A 20,112-nucleotide genomic window follows, 5' to 3' on the forward strand; every position below is an offset into this window, starting at 1 on the left:
ACGCTTCTGTGGTGCCTGGTGCTCCTGGTGCCATGCCGTTTGGGCCAGGATGTTCCGTGCATTTATAAGTTAAGTAAAGCTTTCCTTCCCAACTTTGAGCTTCTGCTTTTGGTTTTGGTCACAGCAACAAGGAAAGTAACCAATATACATAGATCCCTTTTAGGTAGAGATTTGAGACAGTCGTCTTTTGCCTTATTTAGGGCTGGTTTTGAATAAACTTATTTTCTTCCACCAACTTCTGTCTCTGTGTCTTCTGTGGTGTGGTGGGAAGTGTGGACCTCAGATTCTGGTAGCAAAAAGATAAGCAAAATGTTTAAATAGTTTCTTTAAAAAGGAGCCAGTGGATTCCTTTACTCTCTGTTTTTGGAAGCGATAACAACACTGGCCAAGAAGAGCCAAACAATAGCCATGGGAGCAGGGGTGCACTTCTTGCCGGAAGCTGTGGAAAACAAAGAAGAGACCAGTTAGAGGTGAGGGGGGGGGTGCGGCGGCGGGCTTTAAAACGTTTTTAAAGCGGGTGTGGTGACACACGGCTTTAATCCTAGCACTTGGGTGCCAGAAGCAGGTGGTTCTCTGGGTTCAGGGCCCACATAGCAAGTTCCAGGCCAGCCAGGGCTACGTAGTGAGGTACTGCCTCTAAATAAACAAATAAAAATAAATATTTTTACACACACACACGTACACACTTGAGATGGGGTCTCACAATGTAGTTCTGGCTGGTCTGGAACTTGCTATGCAGATAAGTAGCCCCTAACTCACAGAGATCTACCTGCTTCTGCCTCCTGTGCAAGATGTAGTTTCATTTTGAAATCCGAGTGCATGCCTCCGTGCTTGTGTGGGAGCATGCACACATGAGTGTAGGTGCCCATACAGGTGGCTGTGAGACACTAGTTATGTGTGCTGGGAACCGAACTGCATTCTTCTGACAGAGCGGTGGCAACTCCTCACTGATAAGCCTTCTCACCAGCCCCAGCAGCAGAGAATCTTCTTTGTGAACTAGCTCATTTCTTATTCATCAGTTTAACACAATAACTTCCCAGTGGAGACATTTGAAGTCAGTTACTTTAAAAAATCAAAATCAAAACAACTCTCCATTGTGGTTTGAATGTAAATACCCCCACGTGTTGTGTTCTTACACTCAGTGCCCTGAAGGTGGTGCTGTTTTGGAAGGTATGCGAACCCTTACTCATTGTGGGCGGGCCTCATTGTGGGCGGGCCTCATTGTGGGCGGGGCTTCCAGCTTTATAGCTTGGCCCAATTCTGTCTGCTTTGTGTTTCCTGAGCACCTAGTGTGAGAAGCTGCGTTATACTCTCGCCATAGCGCCTTCCACACTGTGATGGACTGCATCTCCCCAAGCTGTAAGCCCAAAGAAACCATTCTCCCTTAATGTATTTTGTTGTAGTATCAAGAAAAGGAACCAACCAAAAAAGGAACAGCATCCTCTTAGGTTTCTGACTCAGAGAACATAAGTTATTCTGCATAGGAGAGAGAGGCACCGGAAGAGGTCCAGAGACTTTCTCAGTCTCCTGGTCATCATCATCAACGTCATCATCATTGTCATCATCAATCATCATCATCATCGTCATCGTCACCATCACCATCATCACCATCATCATCATCTTCATCACCATCATCAGCAGCAGCAGCAGCAGCAGCATGACTCCACCCCCATCATCGCTGTCTTTATCATCATCTTCATCACTGCCATGACAGTTAATGTTTGATTATTCTGGATCTGTTTTGAACCCTTAGCATGGAAAACGTGTGTTAATGCTTCTGTGTGGGCATGTGTGTAAATGCCAGTGCACATGTACATTTCCAGCACACAGGAAATGCTCAATGAATATATACAGGATGCATGACTTCTAGCTGTTGCTACTACATTGGACACAAAAGTGACATCACCACCCTATCCTGTCCATCCTCTTCAGCCCTTTTCATAATAATTAGGATAATAATTTTTATTATTTTTTAACTGTGGCATGTGTGTGTGGTGCCTGGGTATGTACAGGTGAGTGCTGGTACCTGAGGAAGCATCAGAGGCATTAGAACCCCTGGAACTGGAATTATAGGTAGGTAGTTGTGAGCTGGCTCATAAGGTTCAGGAAACCAAACTCAGGTCCTTTGCCAGAGACCAGTACAAGATCTTAACTCCTGTGTAGTTTGTATGCAATTGGCCCCTATAATCTCATAAGGAGTGGCATTATTAGGAGGTGTGGCTTTGTTGTGGTGGGTATGGCCGTGTTGGAGGAAGTGTGTCATTGTGGGGGTGGGCTTTGAGGTTTCCTATGCTCAGTGTTGCATTTGACTTCCTGTTGGCTGCAGCTCCTTCAGCACCACATCAGTGTGCATGCCCCCATGCTCCCTGCTGTGATGATAATGAACTGAACCTGTGAAACTGTAAGGGAACCACCTCAATTGTTTCCTTTGTAAGAGTTGCCGTGGTCATGGCGTCTCTTCACAGCAATAGAACACTGACTAAGACAACTGCTGAGCTGTCTCTCCAGCCCCCAATTTCTATTTTTCATGCCATCCTCCCAGGTTAAATTAACTTTTCCTTCCTGTTAATCTTTAGAGTAGTCCCTAGCAAAAAGTGGGCACTTAGAAGGTACTAGACCTCCTCTGTGTCTGTCGGTCTGTCTGTCCTTACGGTCAATCTCACTAAAGCACGTGTTTATACCGTTAACCCATTATCCCTCCTCCATGTGCAAAGGACTTCCCAGTTTCTTGCTTCTGTGTGAGTGGACACCTAAGCCATGTCATCTCCACAAGTCGGCACTGCCTCCTTTTCATAAGCAGAGTAACCAGCTCAGAGGTTCAGGCATCGGCACAAGGCCTCAGAACTGCTGACACACCCTGACTCCAGAGTCTACTCACTTTTTACCCCACAGGTCAGATTCAGTTCTTTCACAGACCTGGTCTCACCCTAGAGCTCACTATGTAGTTCAGGCTGGGCTTGAACTTGCAGCAATCCTTCTGCCTCAGCCTCCCCTATAGTGTGCCAAGATTAGTCATCAGACACTATAAGCAGCTAAATTATTTGTTCTTTTTACTCAGTCCCCTGAGACAATCACTCTGTGTCAAGGTCAGTGGTACACCACAGGCAGGAGGAAGATGCTTCCAGAGAACTGAAGCCCAGGGCTGTTGTAGAATATTATTTTAAGGTGTGATACTTTTGTTTATGTTGCATTTGTTTAACTCTGCGAAGTTGTGTTACTGTGCCTGTGTACAACACCTGATGGTCTAATAAAAAGCTGAATGGCCAATAGCAAGGCAGGAGAAAGGACAGGCAGAGTTGGCAGGCAGAGAGAATATATAGCAGGAGAAATCTGGGGGTAAGAAAAGAAGAAGAGGAAGGAGCAAGAGAAGGAGGATCATAGGGGCCAGCCACCCAGCCACCCAGCCACCCAGCCAGCCATGGAGTAAGAGTGAAAGTAAGATACACAGAAGTAAGAAAAGGAAAAAGCCCAGAGGCAAAAGATAGATGGGATAATTTAAATTGAGAAAAGCTGGCTAAGACAAGCCAAGCTAAGTCCTAGTGTTCATAATAAAGACTAAGCCTCCGTGTGTGATTATTTGGGAGTTGGGTAGCGGGCCCCCCAAAAGAGACAAAACAAACAACAACACAGAGTGAAAGGAACCGGGGAAGAGCCGTACTGGAGCTCGATGTTTGAGCTCTCCCAGGGTCAGAGGGCCTGCTAAGGGCCTTTCCACACATTGTCATTTCTTCTCATCAGAATCTTATAGGGTGAGTTTAAATAATAGCTTCCCTTTTCCACGCAGAGCAACAAGTGCAGAGACTAAGCCACTCCCCCAAGACCACGACACTATTGCTCTATTGCTTGTCACTGGCAGAGGTCACAGGTAAAACTAAGCTGCTACAAACAGCTGGCTTTGTTTTTCTAGAAGCATGCCAAGGATTTTGATGATTTGAAATATTTTGACATAAATCCTTCTTTGTAAATCCAGCAATAAAGAGCAGATTGTGTGGTGTGTGTGTATGTGTGAGCGTATGCATCTGTGTGTGGCACACATTGTTTTGCTGAAAGGAATTACTTAAGAGAGAAAAACAAATTAACATTCTGTTGGCATAGTTTGGATCTTTTAATAAACATGAAAACATGTTACTATGGTAACCAGTACAGCTCACGTGAGGGGTAACAAAGTAATTACAAGGGAGACAGGGTAGTTTAGAATGACTTAATTTTTCTTTCTCATATTTTCTCCCTTGAATCTGTTTTGCTACCAATTTGAATCCTTAGCTTATTTTTGAATGGTTCAGTACTTGGTACTTTGAATTTGAATTTGTAACATAACCCAAAGGACCGGGCAAGTTCTGTCTCATTGAGACAGAGACAGTATCCTAACCGGTTAATTTTAACAGTCTGGTTTTCTTGTTTGCTTGTTTGTTTTTGTCATGTAGCCCAGGCTGGCCTCAGACTCCCTACATAAGGTAAGAATGACCTTGAACTCCCAATCCCCTCTCTTCTTGCCAACACACTGGGGTTAGAGGCATGTGCCACCATGTCTGGCTGCATGGTGTCTTTTAAAGAATCCATCTCTTGAGTAACAAGGGAAGAGGAGGGGACGTATGCTCATCTGGCTCATGGGGGGATATGCAGAGAGTATGGTTCCTGCTAATGGAAAGATAATGTAAGAACGAGAGACAGTCTTAGAGGATCTGAGTTTCTTTAGAAATTAGGTGTCAGTGTTCCAGAACATCTGTGAGTTCCCTAGACAAACCTTAGTGGGAGAAGTGAGCCATAGAAGCTATCTAGAAAAATCAGGTCTGGGGAGAGTTCACTGACCCTACTTAGGAAAGGAACTGCCAGGAAAAAAATCTACGGCACTAAGCTAGGTGTGGTGGCTCATGCCTGTAATTTCAGCACTTGGGAGGCAAAGGCAGGAGGGTCCGAAGCTTGAGTAGGGAGTAAGTTCTCGAACAGCCTGAGACCTCATCTAAGAAGAAAAGAAAGTAGTTGGTAGCGCTCCTCTCCTCCCAGGGTTCACGTGTGGATCATTCAGATACAGTTCCAGGAAGCTGGGGTAATTAGAACGTTATCAATGTGCACAAATGGCTCAAGGGACGTTCCTTACGACATGAAGAGCATCCCCTAGTGCGGTGGTGGCAGAAGAATCAGAAGAAAACACTGCAGTGATGAACTGAGAACATTCTGAAGAAAACACTGCAGTGATCAACCGAGAACATTCTGAAGAAAACACTGCAGTGATGAACCGAGAACATTCTGAAGAAAACACTGCAGTGATGAACCGAGAACATTCTGAAGAAAACACTGCAGTGATCAACCGAGAACATTCTGAAGAAAACACTGCAGTGACCAACCAAGAACATTCTGAAGAAAACACTGCAGTGATCAACCGAGAACATTCTGAAGAAAACACTGCAGTGATCAACCGAGAACATTCTGAAGAAAACACTGCAGTGATCAACCGAGAACATTCTGAAGAAAACACTGCAGTGATCAACCGAGAACATTCTGAAGAAAACACTGCAGTGATCAACCGAGAACATTCTGAAGAAAACACTGCAGTGATGAACTGAGAACATTCTGAAGAAAACACTGCAGTGATCAACCGAGAACATTCTGAAGAAAACACTGCAGTGATCAACTGAGAACATTCTGAAGCCAGTAACGTTTGTCATCAATCAAGATAAGCAGGTGCTAACATGTCCAATCAAGATCAGCCAGCCACTCTGTCCGCGGCTCAAGTGAAGGTTAGCCGCTAGACTGTGGCAGGTGAGGCTTAAGGGGGGTCTCCCAGAACCACCGGGGGGGGGGCAGTCTCCTCTCCACCTTCCTTCAGAGTCCATGCTCAAAGGAAGAAAGAGCCCTCCCCGAAGCAAGCGCTTATGTCTTTCCTTTTACCCTTCCAGACACTTCCATAGTTGGGGCAGCCAGGAGGACACCAGATGCGAGTGCCAGCTCTTGGCAGACATACATGTCTCGTCCCTTTTCCGTTTCTGAAAAAAAAGTCACCTAGCATGCTGTTGTACGCCTACCCCACTGGCTGCCACCGTTTACAAGTTCACTTCCAGAGGCTACACAAGCTTGTAATTGACAAATTTCTGGAAAAATAAATTTGTTTACATTACAAAAGAAATGGTTACATACTGCTGGTGACCACACTGTAGACATTCGGGTTTGACTCCAGTTCCTTTCTCTTGACAAGGGGTTGGATGGACTTCGGATCATAATCTTCTTTAGGCTATCAGGTATCAGAACTGCTTCTAGCCTAGTGACTTAGACGTGACTGGGAGATAGTTAGAGGCTTCATTCCTCCACCATTATTCATGCCCTCAACAAGAGGTGGCTGACCTGTCTGGTCGGGGACTAAAGCTTACAGGTAACACTGATTTACCATTTACAGTCTGCTAAGGAATGTTAAGTAATTTAGCATCTTAGTTTACTTAATCTTCATAAAAGCCTTATAAGGTTATGCTCTAATGCTCATTATGGAGTTTTTCTCTCTCTTCTCACTTGAGCTCTGGGGAACTGGACTTGGCCTCCAGCATGCTCTACAGCCACTCTCGCCTTGGCACTGCTCATCCTGTAGAAGAAGAGCTTAAGCTATTTGACCAAGAACATGTAGCTAATGAGTGGTACAGACGGTTGTGGAACCAAACATGGTGGATCTGGGGTCAAGCTGCCCAGTTCCCTGCCTTACTCTTGAATACTTGGTTCTCCAGGCCCTGTCTACAAAGAGTGTATAGGGCAACACAAGGTCATTGATTTTCCTAAGTATGTAATGGTATCAAGTATTCACTGAAGACAAGCCAAACATCCAATGTCTGATAATATATATGGCTATCTCAGCTAAGTCCTAACTCAAGGCTGAGTTAAAGTTGTGTTTAAGTGGTTTCATTACAGGAGAGCAGTGTGTGTGTGTGTGTGTTTGTGTGTGTGTGTGTGTGTGTGTGTGTGTGTGTGTGTGTGAGTGTGTGTGGCAGGAGGAGGGGGGGGTCCAAGCATCTTTTTTTTTCTCTTTCTCTGTCTCATTTGTTCTTTGCAGTACTGGGTCTGAAACACAGGATCTTGTGTATGCTAAGCAAGTGGTTTCCCACGGAGTGACATCCTCAGCTTTGTTCTGGAATACTTTTCTTTGAAGTTGACAGAAGGGCAATATATATTCCCTCAGTCTTCTATTTATGTTTCAAGTTGTTGTTTTCTTTTCCTTTTTTAGACTGGGTCTCATGTATCTCAGTCTGGCCTTGAACTTGATATATTGTCAAGGATGGCCTTGACCCTCTGATCCCCTTGCCTCTACTCTTAGGCAAGCGTACATTGAGAATCGTGGAAGCTGGCTAGGTGTGTTCTTACTCATTGTCAAAGCATCATTCTTTTCCTCATATTCTACTGCAGTTTTTCATCCTCTGACCAACACAACTGTCTTGGGTCTGTGGAGCCAATATTCATGTCATTTGTATTGCTGCCAAGAGGAAGAGGGAGGAGGTAACAAGATTGACAGGTCACCTCTCCCCAGTCTGTATGTACAGATAGAGTGAGCAGGCTAGACCCCAGCTTAAAGAAGCCCCATACAACGCTGGGGAATGGAGCTGAGAAGTGCGGAGTCCCAAGTACAAACAGTAGTGATGAGGGAGTGGAGAGAGACTGGGAAATGATCCACAGGTAGCTGGTGCAGCTGGCTTGCAACTCTGCGGCTGTATTTGTGGGCTGGCGAGGACCATTGTCCTGAGTCAGATGGCGCAGAACGCACAGAATTGCCCCTTAGCAGAGCAGCTGGGTGGCAACATGAAGGGGTGAAATGGGATCCCCAGCTTTTCCTAAGGAACGTGCTCTTCTTTTGTCTACTGTGATATCTTGAATGTCTCTTTTTTAAAGGTTGTTTCTCACAGTATCTCCAGAGCTGCTTTTAAAACACTGATCAATTAAATAACCCGTTTCTTTTCTGCTTTTAAATTATGTGTGCTGGTTAGTGTTTCATCAACTTGGCATAAGCTCTGTGTAATTTGGGAAGAGGGACTCTCAAGTGAGAAAATGCCTCCATAGGATTGTCCTATATAGGCAGGTGTGTAGGGCATTTTCTTAACTAGTGGTTGATGGGGAAGGGCCAAGCTCATTGTGGGTGGTGTCATCCCTGGGCTGGTGGTCCTGGGTTCTTTAAGAAAGCAGGCTGAGCAAGCCATGGAGAGCAAGCCAGTAAGCAGTACTCCTCCATGGCTTCTGCATCAGCTCCTGGTTCCTGCTCTGATCTCCCTGGATGATGGACTGACTGCAAGCTGTAAGATATAATAAATCCTTTCTTCTCCAAGTTGCTTTTGGTCAGGGTATTTATCACAGCAATAGAAACCTAACTAAAACTCTATGCAGTTTTAAAGGTTTACTTGTTCTATGTTATGTGGATGAGTGTTTTGCCTGAGTGTATTGTCTGTGTATGACTTGCATGCATGGTGCCCACAGAGGCCAGAACAGACATCAGAGCAGGAGCTGGAGTGTGAGTCACCATGTAGGTGGGTACTAGAAACTGAATCTGAGTCTTCTGGAAGAACGGTCAATACTCATAAGCCCTGAGCCATTTTTCCAACCCATTTTAAGGAGAAGGTCTCACACATCCTAGGCTGGCCCTGAATTTGCTATCTAACGAGAAGGTGACACTGGACTTCTAACCTTCCCGCCTATACCATGATGCCTGGTTTTATGCCATATTGGGGTTCTACCTCAAGGCCCTTGTGCTGGTCAGCATCTTCCCAGATGAGCTACAAACCCCAGCCCTGGACTTCCTACAACTTTTTGTTATTGCTGCTGTTTGTTTGGTGTCTGTAGTTGTTGTGAGAGGGTCTTGCTAATAGCTGTCACTGGCTCTCTGTAGACCAGGCTGGCCTTGAACTCACAGAGATCCATCAGTCCCAGCCTCCCAAGTGCTGGGATTAGGATTGTGTGTGCTACCATGCCTGGCTGATGTCCTCTGACGACTTCTCATCACCCACAACTTAAGGTAGATTCAAGGCCAATCAGGTCCAACAGAACCTGCTGCCTGGAGAAGCCCCCTGATCCCTCTCTAGGCCTCTCTCCTCCTCACACACTGCTCTCCAGCTACCCTGGGCTCGGTGGTTCCCCATGATTTCACTGTATGTTTTCTCTCTTTCTGAAAATCTCCGTGCCCGTTTCAAGTCCCACGTAGCCCTTTGTTGGGAAGTTCACCTCACCTTCTCCAGAAGCAGAGTAGCTCCCTGCATGGACCAGCGGCAACCCATCTGCTGTATCACTTGGGACTTTCAAATTCATACATTAATTTCTGCTCCCATTGTTCATTAGACTCAAATCCCCCCAGAATAACAGTTTTGTTTTGATTCATTCTGTGTTGCCAGGATATCCAATCATAACAGAATAGGGTTAACACATAGAAAACTAGAAAGTAAAAATTTTACTTTTTGTGTTAATTTGAGAACTTCTTAGTCATATAATGACCTTGACTTCCCTCCTGAAGAACAAAGTTTGATGGAGAAGATGAAAAAATATATATCATATACTATCTCCTGTTGTGGAATATTACTTTGACTATGTAAAGGTGTGTTGCATTTGTTTATGTTGCATTTGTTTAACTAGGCAAAGATGCATTACAATTGTTTATGCTGCATTTATTTAATTATGTAAAGATGTGTTGCATTTGTTTCCCCTTGCCTCCCTAAGGCATCTGATTGGTCTAAATAATAAAAAGCTGAATGGCCAATAGCTAGGCAGTAGAGGGGTAGGTGGGGCTGGCAGGCAGAGAGAAGAAGAAGGAGGGGAAATCTAGGCTCCAGAGAGAATGAGAGGAGAGAGAGAGAGAGGGAGACACCCAGGGCCAGCCAGACTGACAGACATGGAGGAAGCAGTGAAAGTAGGATGCATGGAAAGAAAGAAAGGTAAAAGGCCCCAAGGCAAAACACAGATGAAAAGAAACCGGTTAAGTTAAATTACAAGAGCTAGTGGGACAAGCATAAGGTAAGGCCGAGCATTCATAACTAATAACAAGTCTCCATGTCCTGATGTGGGAGCTGGTTGGTGGCCCCATGTGGGGTGCCAAACGTGTTATGCTTTCTCTTGGGCTACCAACCAGCTCCCACATCAGGACATGGAGACTTGTTATTAGTTATGAATGCTTGGTCTTATCTTATGCTTGTCCCACTAGCTCTTGTAATTTAGTTTAACCTGTTTCCTTTCATCTACATTTGGCCTCGGGGCCTTTCACCTTGCTTTCTTTCTGTATGTCTTGCTTTCAACGCTTTCTCCATGTCTGGCTAGCGGGCAGCTGCCTGCCTCTCCTCTCTCATTCTCTTCTCTTTTTTTCTTCTTTCTCAAGTCTGTATTCCTTCTCCTATGTATTCTCTCTGCCCACCAGCCCTGCCCATCCCTCTACTGCCTAGTTATTGGCTGTTCAGCTTTTTATTAGACAAATCAGATGCCTTAGGCAGGCAAGGTGAAACAGATGCAACCCATCCTTACATAATTAAACAAATGTAACATATCTTTGCCTAGTTAAACAAACACAACATAAACAAATGCAACATACCTTTACATAGCTAAAGTAATATTCTACAGCACTATCTCCTCTAATCAAGGTTTTTTAAATGTTTATATTTTCCGTGTAATACTGTAAATCTTCCTTTACCACCAATTTTTCTTTCTAGAAATTTTATCCATTTCTAGTCAACTGTGGTCTGAAAATTTTACTTGAAGAATCTCAGAAACATCACAACTCATAAATTTTAGATTAGGAGTCATCCTGAGTAGAAAGTTGAAATCTTGTGTAGTTTTGTTCCATCCTGATTGAGATGGGAATCACACCTTTGTCTAGCGGTTCCACACTGTATATGCTACCAGCCTATATCACTTCTTTGATTTCATCTTATCACAAATGCATTGTGTTATGTCACATTACAACAAGAAGGAGGATTAAACTGCAATAAGATATTTTGGGGACACAGAGTGAACATTTAAATAACCTTTGGCTTATAATAAATTCAATATCATAGGTATGTATGTATGTATGTATAGTAAAAACCTATTGTATATGTAGGGTTTGGTAGTACCTGAGGTTTGTAACCATCCTCTGGGGTTGCTGGAACAAATCCCTATGGATAAGGTGGTACCGATGCGGAATCTCTTTTTTATTTTTATTATTTTAGAGGTGGTAGGTGAGAAATAAAGCAGAAAGTCAATTTAGTCTGTCAGTTCCATTATCACTGGAGGTCAGTATCCTTGTTTCCATTCCTCTACTCCAAGCCCACTCAGGAAAAAACCCAACAATCATCATCATCATCATCATCATCATCATCAACAATAACAAAAACCTTCTATAGACAAAGAGTGATCTATGAGTCTGATAAATATAGATTCAATTTAGAGCAGGCTCACCTTTTAGCAGCTGACAGTTATATGTGCTCAGGTTTCCAGCAGACCGCAAGTTTATCAAATCTCCACTGGGGTTGTGGCTCTTACTTGTGACTTCAAATAATTCATAGGGGGGGATCAAGACTTCTTTCCTGAGACAGAAGTCTTGCACAGAGGCACCCAGGCAAGTAACAATAGTAAACAGTGTTCGGTTTCCAGACACTCGTGTCTCCTCTCTTAGCAGGGAGGCAGAAAGGAACTGGCCAAATCGAATGGTGGCCCCAACATTGACGTCAAATTTCATGTTCTTCATCCCATGGTGCACCTTGTAGCACAGGCTGTTGTTCTTTGTGGAGCTCTCTTTCCTCAGCAGCTGGATGGCTGAGGTGAGGTAGTAGTGCAAATACTTGAAGTGGAATGACTGTCTGTACTGGCTGGGAGACCCAACAGTGCTGACCATGGCCGTAGCAAAGTCAGAGCTCACATTTTGATTCAAGGTGTAGACCAAAAGGGCCACAGCGTGTGTGGTGGTCATACTCTCCGGGATAGTCTTGTCTTGGCTCAGCCAGGTTAAATGGGCTTTTTGCCATGCTCTGGAGTAATACTTATGAGTGCTTATTTCCTTCATAAAGTAGTCTCCTTGGCTTAGCTCCTCCATGACCTGCTTGCTACAGCCTTGGTATTGATCATCAAAGGAATCTGGTGTCAAGTCAAGGTCTACCTTAAGAGCAGCCTATAAGAAAAAGTAATCTTGATTTGCATTACTCAAGTCTGATGGAAAGGAAGTTGCAGATTTGTTGTGCCCTACAGTGTTTTACATGGAATGGTCAAGCATGTCCATTATATTGACCCCCATATTATTCCTACCTGGGCTGGGATTGTCATTATTTGTAACAGGCACAAAAAACTCAAAGGCTTATCTTCCCAGGGTGGAAGTGTTCTGTACCATAGAACTCACAGTGTTTATACATGTTGAATTTGTTGAAGAAATAAAGCACTAACCTTATAGTTTAATTATACTTTCCACCTCCTTTAGTTTCTCTTCATATTCTCTCATGGATGTCACAAAGAATGTTAAGAACTGGGTATAGTGACTCATATTTATAACCCTGGCACTGGCAAGGCTGAGGTGGGAGAATTGCTATGAATTTGAGGCCTGCCTGCTGGCTACATAGTGAGTTCAAGGCCAGCCTGGGTTACAGTGTATGACCCTGTCTCAACCCAAACAAAACAACCGTGTGTGTGCGTGTGTGTGTGTGTGTGTGTGTGTGTGTGTGTGTGTGTGTGTGTGTGTAAACTTTACATCTTACTGTGCGTGTGCATGTACATGGAGACCAGGGTCAATGTCATGGGTCTTCCTCTACCACTCTCCACTTTATTTTTTGAGACAAGGTCTCCCAGTGAGCCAGAAGCTTAGCAGTTGAGCTGAGTGCTTGGCCAGGGATCTCTAGAGCTCTGGGGACCTTCCCATCTCCACACCCCTTTCCCACTGCCAGCACTGGGGTTATAGACATGCGTTCCATCACACCTGGATTTCACGTGCATTCTTGGGACCCAAACTCAAGTCCTCACACTTGTGCATCAAGCACTGTAACCCCTGTGCCTTCTTCCAGCCCCCCTATATTAAAGCTTTTAACTTTATGAGTGATAAGTAGTGTTAGATTCTTATCTTGTTAAAAAATAATCTTCTTGCTTACTTAGAGTCTGGGGACAAAAAGGAAGAAAAAAAAAAGCAAATGTGGAAGCTGAAATATCACCCTTCTTCCCCAATAAGACCATGTAGGTACACGCAGCTTTGGATCTGGTGGCAAGTCGACTTAAAAGTAAGTTCCAGACCCAGTCAGACTTGTCTCAGCAGTTGCTGGCAGGACCGAGGCCTCTTAGATAACATCTTGTCATGGGGGAAGAGCCCCCATGTCATAAAGATTAGGTTAGCCAAGTCCCAGAGTGGAGAACAGAGCTGAACTCCATGCGGGCAGTTAGTCCTCTAAATCTTACCCAGAAAGCAATGTTTCCAGGGGAGCCGAGTGAGTGAAGAGTGAGCCGGTGCCTAGGAAAGTCCCTCCTCTGGGTAGTAAGGGGCTGGAAAGTACGCTCCAGTCTGTTGTGGTGGGGGAAACACTTGAGTATTGTCTGGAGAGGGTTGGAGTGAAGCCAGAGGCTTGGAAAGAGGCTCCCTGGGTTCCAACAGCTCATTATTGAGAACCTTATTTGAATTACCTACAGCCAAACAGATGCTGATTTCTAGGCAAAGCAATGACGCTTTTCTCATGAACAGTACTCATCAAAAGGCAAGATTCTGTCCAAGGTCAGTGTGGTTGGGAGTGGAACTAGAAAGCACACGATTTGGTATTTTAACCGTGTGGTTTACGATGACATGTTTTCTAGTTGCATATAATCTAGATTCAACTTTTAAGACTGATTGAATGATGCTAACCAGTACATCAGATTTTAAAATAAGCTTCCAGTAATCCAAGCCAGGTCAAGCCAAGCATCACATTCTGTCAAATACTGCATTGAACTCCATCACATTTTTAACACGTCACCAGATCTCGAGTATTTCCCTGTATCATGTGTTATCATTAGCCCATTTTCAGTAATACAGACCTTTAAGTAGAATACTCAAAACTTGTGCTGTCTCTATAAAGTTGTCTCCAGTCAAATAGGCTTATTTCATATTATTTGTCCTTTGGAAACAGTATTTTAATACTCACAAAGAATCAGGAAAATAACTCTATGGCACTCACTTCCATTGTGCCAAATTTATGAATTATAAAAAGTTTAAACTTTTTTATATACCAATTGTTTCCAGCACTTCACTAACATCGTTTGTTCCTAGATTGCCAGTGCCTAAGTTTTGATCACTTAGGTGCCCACCACATGAACGTCCTATTGGTGCATAGATCACGAAGATCACCGAGAGACCTACTTTTCGATTGCCCCTACCTCAGAGCTCCCGGCCGGTGTCTGCAGAGCACAGAGCAACAGCAGCAGCGGCAGCAGCAGCTTGAGCTGTCCTCCTGGAAGCCAGAGCTTTACCCTCCTGTCTGCAGCACTTGATAGAGGCGTCCTCTTGGATCTACCGGTCAGTGGGCCACAGTTTGCTCTTCGTTGCCCCGAGAGCCCCATTCCGAAGTACTGTCTAGAGTCTCTCTTTGACATTTTTTATTCGGGCTGCGTCTGAGGTTCTGCCCCTGCTGCAGCCGCTGTGACTGATTTCTGCTGAACATCAACAACCGACAGCTTCCTTCAGCTCCTTTGTAAAGTCGAAGTCCTCCGAAAGAGCTGGAGGTGCGGGGCACACCAAGATTTCCAACTCGAGTCAGTTTCAATTTTAAAAAGGCAAAAACTCGCTCCTTATCTAGTCGGCGTCCAGGGGGAATGCCAAGGATCTGTTCAGGGTCAGGTTGTGTAGTTCAGCCTTGCCTTTCCCAGAATGGCAGGAAAAAGCACGTTCGGTGGTGCTTGGGGCCAAGTCCCATTATCTGGAGCCCCAGGCTTTCATTGTGAGCAATACCAGAGGCATGTGCCGTGCAGCTGGGGAGATGCAATCTTAAGGTGGCCTGTGTCAGGCTCATCTGGTGGTGCAGATAGCCCTGCCCTGGATGATCCTCCGCAAGCCGCACACGCTTCAAAAGTTGTATGTTTTGCTGTTTTTCCACAGTGCGTTTGAAACATCCCCATCCGGAGATGGTGGCTGTTTGGATCATAGCTTTGAACATTTATTTCTTCTGAGAACTTAAGGTCTCCTATCCATGTAATTCCGTGATGAATCCCCCACACAGGAGTTAAGTCAGCACTTCCACGGTTAGGCACTTCCTGCTCAACTCTGAATTCCGTTCCACTCCTCCTGACCTTTCACACTCTGCTATCTCACAGACATTGTCTGTTTATGTTTTCTGACTCTTATCTAACTCTGAAGAGAAACCAAATCCTGTTCTTGGAAATCCTGGTCTCGCTTCCTTTTTACAATTTTAAAGACTGGTCCATCCAAAGTCTCTGACGATCTTGGCAGTTCTCCCTCAGCAGAAGCTCAGAGTATATAGAGAAGCTATAAAAGAGGAAACACAAGTTATCCAAAACCCATTGCTTGGAGAAAGCCACCATTTTGACTGAAATTTTGGCCTTCTACCCGCCACCCACCACCCACCTACCACTCATGCACACACACACACACACACACACACACACACACACACACACACACACACAGCAGAAGTGAAGCCACAAGACTTTTATACTGTTTCTCCTTAACATTTATTTATTTGTGTGTGTGTGTGTGTGTGTGTGTGTGTGTGTGTGTGTGTTCAACTTGAGTATCTTCCTCCATCATTCTCCACTTTAGTTTGTGACCGAGGCTCTCACTGAACCCGGAGCTCCCAGATTCGGGTGGCCAGTGTGGGGAGTCTCCTGTCTCTGCCTGCCCGCACTGGGATTGCAGGCGTTCACTGTGCTCTTTTGTTGCTGTGTCTGATGAGTTTAAGTGAGTCAAGCAGAGGTCCTCAAGCGTGCATGGCAAGTGCATTGCCAACTGAGCCATCTCCCCAGCCCTGTTGATATATTTCTCAAGAGATCTATGTTTTTGAGACAGGGTCTCATGTATCCCTGACTGGCTTTGAACTCTGTAGAACTGAGGATGACACTCAACTTTTGATTTTCCACCAGAGTGAGCCATCATAAACCTGTTTATATTATACTGGAGCCCAAACCCAGGGCCTCATGCTAGGAAAGCAGTCCACCAACTTAACGACATCCACAGCCATCCCCTTAACATTTTACTGTAAACAAGTCCCCTCATAATTCAATATTTATTCAAGTGTGTGTGTGTGTGTGGCTTGGACTTGCCTTGAATTCTTGATCCTCCATGCTCTGTCTCAGGAGTCCTGGGATTACAGGTGTGCCCCATAACTCTAAACTTCAGATAAAGTCATGTTTAGTGTTTTCCACTAATACCTAATACTTTATAAAATTATTTTGCTGGCTCACAATCAGAATGCATAGACAGAGACATTAAAACTAGGGAAAATTATTCAAGGATAAGCATAAAAGAACATATCACTAAGAGGTGAATTTAGCCAGTTTCTTATTTGACTTTTTAAATGACTTTAAATAAGGCATATTTTACTTTGTAATTTCTTTCTTCTTTCCTTCCTTCCTTCCCTTTCTTTCCTTCTTTCCCTTCCTTCCTTTCTTCCTTCCTTTCTTTCTTTCTTTCTCTCTCTTTTTCTTTCTTTCTCTCTCTTTCTTCCTTCCTTCCTTCTTTTCTTTCTTTCTTGTGTGTGTGTGTGTGTGTGTGTGTGTGTGTGTGTGTGTGTGAGAGAGAGAGAGAGAGAGAGAGAGAGAGAGAGAGAGAGAGAGAGAGAGAGAGAGTCTAACTCTGTATCCTTGGCTAGCCTAGAACTCTCTATGGAGCTGTAGACCAGGCTGACCTCAAAGTTACAGCGTGCACCTGCCTCTGCTTCCTGAACACTTTGATTAAAGGCCTGCACCACAGCCAGCTACTCGGCAAGTTTTAAACCTACCTTTCCATCTTATAACAATTCTGAACTGACAAGGAATTTTGAAACAGTGCAGGGAAGCCTGTGTACTCGGCCCCAGTGTCTTCCAGTAGCTCTGTCTCCTGAACCCTGACACAGTCTTAAAACCAGGAAACAGCTGGGCAGTGGTGGCGCACGCCTTTAATCCCAGCACTCGGGAGGCAGAGCCAGGCGGATCTCTGTGAGTTCAAGGCCAGCCTGGGCTACCAAGTGAGTCCCAGGAAAGGCGCAAAGCTACACAGAGAAACCCTGTCTCGAAAAACCAAAAAAAAAAAAAAAAACCAGGAAACAAACACTGGCAGGATGTGTGCAGTTCTGAGGCCTTTTGTCATGTGGGTGGCCTCGAGGAGGCACAGCCGCTATCAAGTGTAAACCTGGGGGCTGGAGAGACGGTTCAGTGGGTAACATGACTTGCTGCACTGACAGACGACCTGGGTTTGACTCCCAGCACCCACAGGGCAGCTCACAGCGGTCTGTAACTCCAGCCACAGGGATCCTACACCCTCTTCCAGCTTCTACAGGCCAAAGGCACACATGTGGTGCAGACGTCCGTACGTGCAGGCAAAACACCCACACAAAACAAACTATCAAAGAAATGTGAAACTAGGTATCACTACAAAGACCTCCCCATGACCTCGTGACCTCTAGGAGTCATGCCTTCCCTCTCCTCGCTTTCCCTCTCCTCCCCACCACCCCTAACTCTCAAAATCACCATCAGTCTTCCCATCCTTGCGGCTCAGTCACATGAAAGTTACTGGATAAATAGATCACCCACGGTGCCATTTTTAAACTTTTTCTTATTTAGCATGATGCCCTTGAAGTTGACATGCAGGATTTATGTTTTGTGGTTGTACAATAATCCTTCATTATGGTGCCCTCATTAACGGACCTGTGGAGCGCTCGGTCTCAAGAAGACCACGCCCACTCTTAGTTCTGTTTAATGCTGCTCACTGTTACTTCCTGAACATCTGACCTTGGACCAACTACTTAGCATCTCTGTTCCTCAAATTCCTGGTGGGCTAAATTGGGGTAAAATGGGTCCTGGGAGACCTCGCTGAAGTATCAGCCTAGAGATTGTTCAAGAAGTAAAAACAATTGCTATTACAAGCGCCAAACTTTGCTTAATCTGCACTTATCGAGCTTATTTTCAATTTTGTACTATCGTTACTAACTCTTGAACATGTCTTCAGCATAAGTCTTGTGTGTGTGTTTCTCATAGTTTTGAAGGCATAATCCAGAGAGCCGATCATTGAGACATGAATGTATATTTTTAGATTTAGTGGTAACTGCCAGCAATATTTGAAAATAGCCTCTTAAGATGTTTTAAATTCTCCAGATTCCTCATTATCAGCTGTTGTGAGGATACTGAGGAATGGAGAGCACTACAGTTAGCAGCTGAGCATTTGGACTGTGTCTCCTCTCCACTCTGCTGCCTAAACTACCTTTAACGTGGTCTGTGCTGGGCCTCAGTTTCCCATAGACTGGGGGAGTTTAAGAAAGGAGTCACAGGTCTGCTTTCTTGAGAGGGTCCTGTGCTTTGAGTCTTCGATTTATGTTTTTGTTTGTTCTTTCAGCCTACAAGAGAGCCTTAGGAAGAGATTTGAAAAAAGATTTATTTACTTATTTAAAATTTTATATCTTTATTTATTGTTATTGTAGGAATATTTTGCCTTCCTGTGCGTCTGTTTACCACGTGTGTGCCTGGTCTCTGTGGAGGTCAGAAGAGGGCATCGGAGCCTCTGGGACAGGAGTTACAGGCAGCTGTGAGCCACTGTGTGGGTGAGGGGAATCGAACTCAGTTCCTCTGAGCCATCTCCCGAGCCTCCAATTTGTTTATTTATTTGTTTGTTTGTTTGTTTATTTATCCTCCGTGTGCCTGCATGAGTTTCTGTGCACTGTGTGTGTGCAGGCACCCTCGGGGTCAGTGGTTGGCATGGAGTCCCCTGGAATTGGGGTTAGTTATGAGCAGTTGTAAGCCATCTGATGAGGGTGCTGAGTACTGAACATGGGCCCTCTGCAAGAGGTTAAGTGCTCTTAACCTCTGAGCCATCAGCAGCAGCCCCAGGAAGAGTTTCTAAACTGTCATTCTACAGATGTGGCTGCTGAGGTGAGGCTTTGGGAAGCTGAACGGCTTACTTATTCTTCTCTCCTTCACAGTCCCCTGTCTCCCCAAAGTCTAAATGACTGTGTCATTTTAAAATTATTGTCTGGGATGGTTTTCTCAACGTTCGTACTCGGCGCGCCACTTCTAGAATATGACCACTAGAGGGCAGCAGGAACCTTAACAACATTTTAATGAGTGCGTGTTGGGGAGAGGTAAAGGGAAGTGTTTTTCAGTGTGATTTTCAGATCTTGCATTAAGTAGTTTACTCACTAGAGGGTCTTGTCTGGAGCAGGGGTGGGGTGAGTAGGGGGAGAGAACTGTGTAGCCTTACACGATTCTCTGCTGTTCCTGTTGAGATCCTGAACTTTCAGGTGTGTCAATTTTATTGCAGTATTTTATTTTATTGCTAGAAGTTCATGCTATTCCCAGGAAAGCAGTTTGGTAGAGGCCCTGCAATTTGGTAGTCAGAATATTTTTGAGCTATTTGTATTTTAACTTCTCAATTCTCATTTACTGTCAACATCTTTAGAGAGGGTGAAGCTGGCAGCTACTGATGTAACTGTGGATCCACTCTCAACCTGTTGAGAAGCAGCTAATGCTGAATCTGCACTCCAACATGTGGAAAAGTGTTTGTTGAATGAATGAATGAATGAATGAGTGAATGTGTGAACAAATACTCCAAGTTTCAGTACCTACTGCAACTCATTATCTCAATAAGTCCATTCATTCTGGACAGACCTCTTTTTAAAAATCGGAAAACCAAAATATATATATATATATTTTTATTAATTAAATATATTTTTATTAATTCTTTGAAATTTTCATAAATATGTTTTGATCATATTCACTCCCCACTCCTCCCCCTAGCTCCTAGATCTTCATCCCCATCTTTTCTGTCGGTGTTTTTTTCTGTCACACCTGCCAGCTCCCAAATAGCCACATGGAGACTTCTTAGTAATTATGAAAGCTTGGTCAATAGCTTAGGCTTGTTCCTAACTAGTTCTTATAACTTAAACTAACCAATATCTTTTAATCTATGTTCTTTTATGTGGCTGGGTTGCCTTTACTCTGTGCTCCCCATGCTGCTTCCTCTCTGTCTGCTGGTGACTCTGCCTT

General features: G+C 44.4%; 1 protein-coding gene across 1 annotated transcript; it reads right to left on the reverse strand.

Annotated features, from left to right (window-relative positions):
• Window positions 1-326: 326 nt before the first annotated feature.
• Window positions 327-14,484, reverse strand: Art4 (ADP-ribosyltransferase 4 (inactive) (Dombrock blood group)). Its single transcript, XM_052721633.1, is given in 3 exon segments — window positions 327-439; window positions 11,380-12,088; window positions 14,302-14,484. Coding segments are annotated over 3 exon segments (1,005 nt in total).
• Between the last annotated feature and the right edge of the window lie 5,628 nt (window positions 14,485-20,112).

The sequence above is a fragment of the Peromyscus californicus genome, unplaced genomic scaffold, assembly GCF_007827085.1.
Source record: "Peromyscus californicus insignis strain IS unplaced genomic scaffold, ASM782708v3 Scaffold_6__1_contigs__length_162567912, whole genome shotgun sequence".
In the NCBI taxonomy this organism is placed as follows: Eukaryota; Metazoa; Chordata; class Mammalia; order Rodentia; family Cricetidae; genus Peromyscus; species Peromyscus californicus.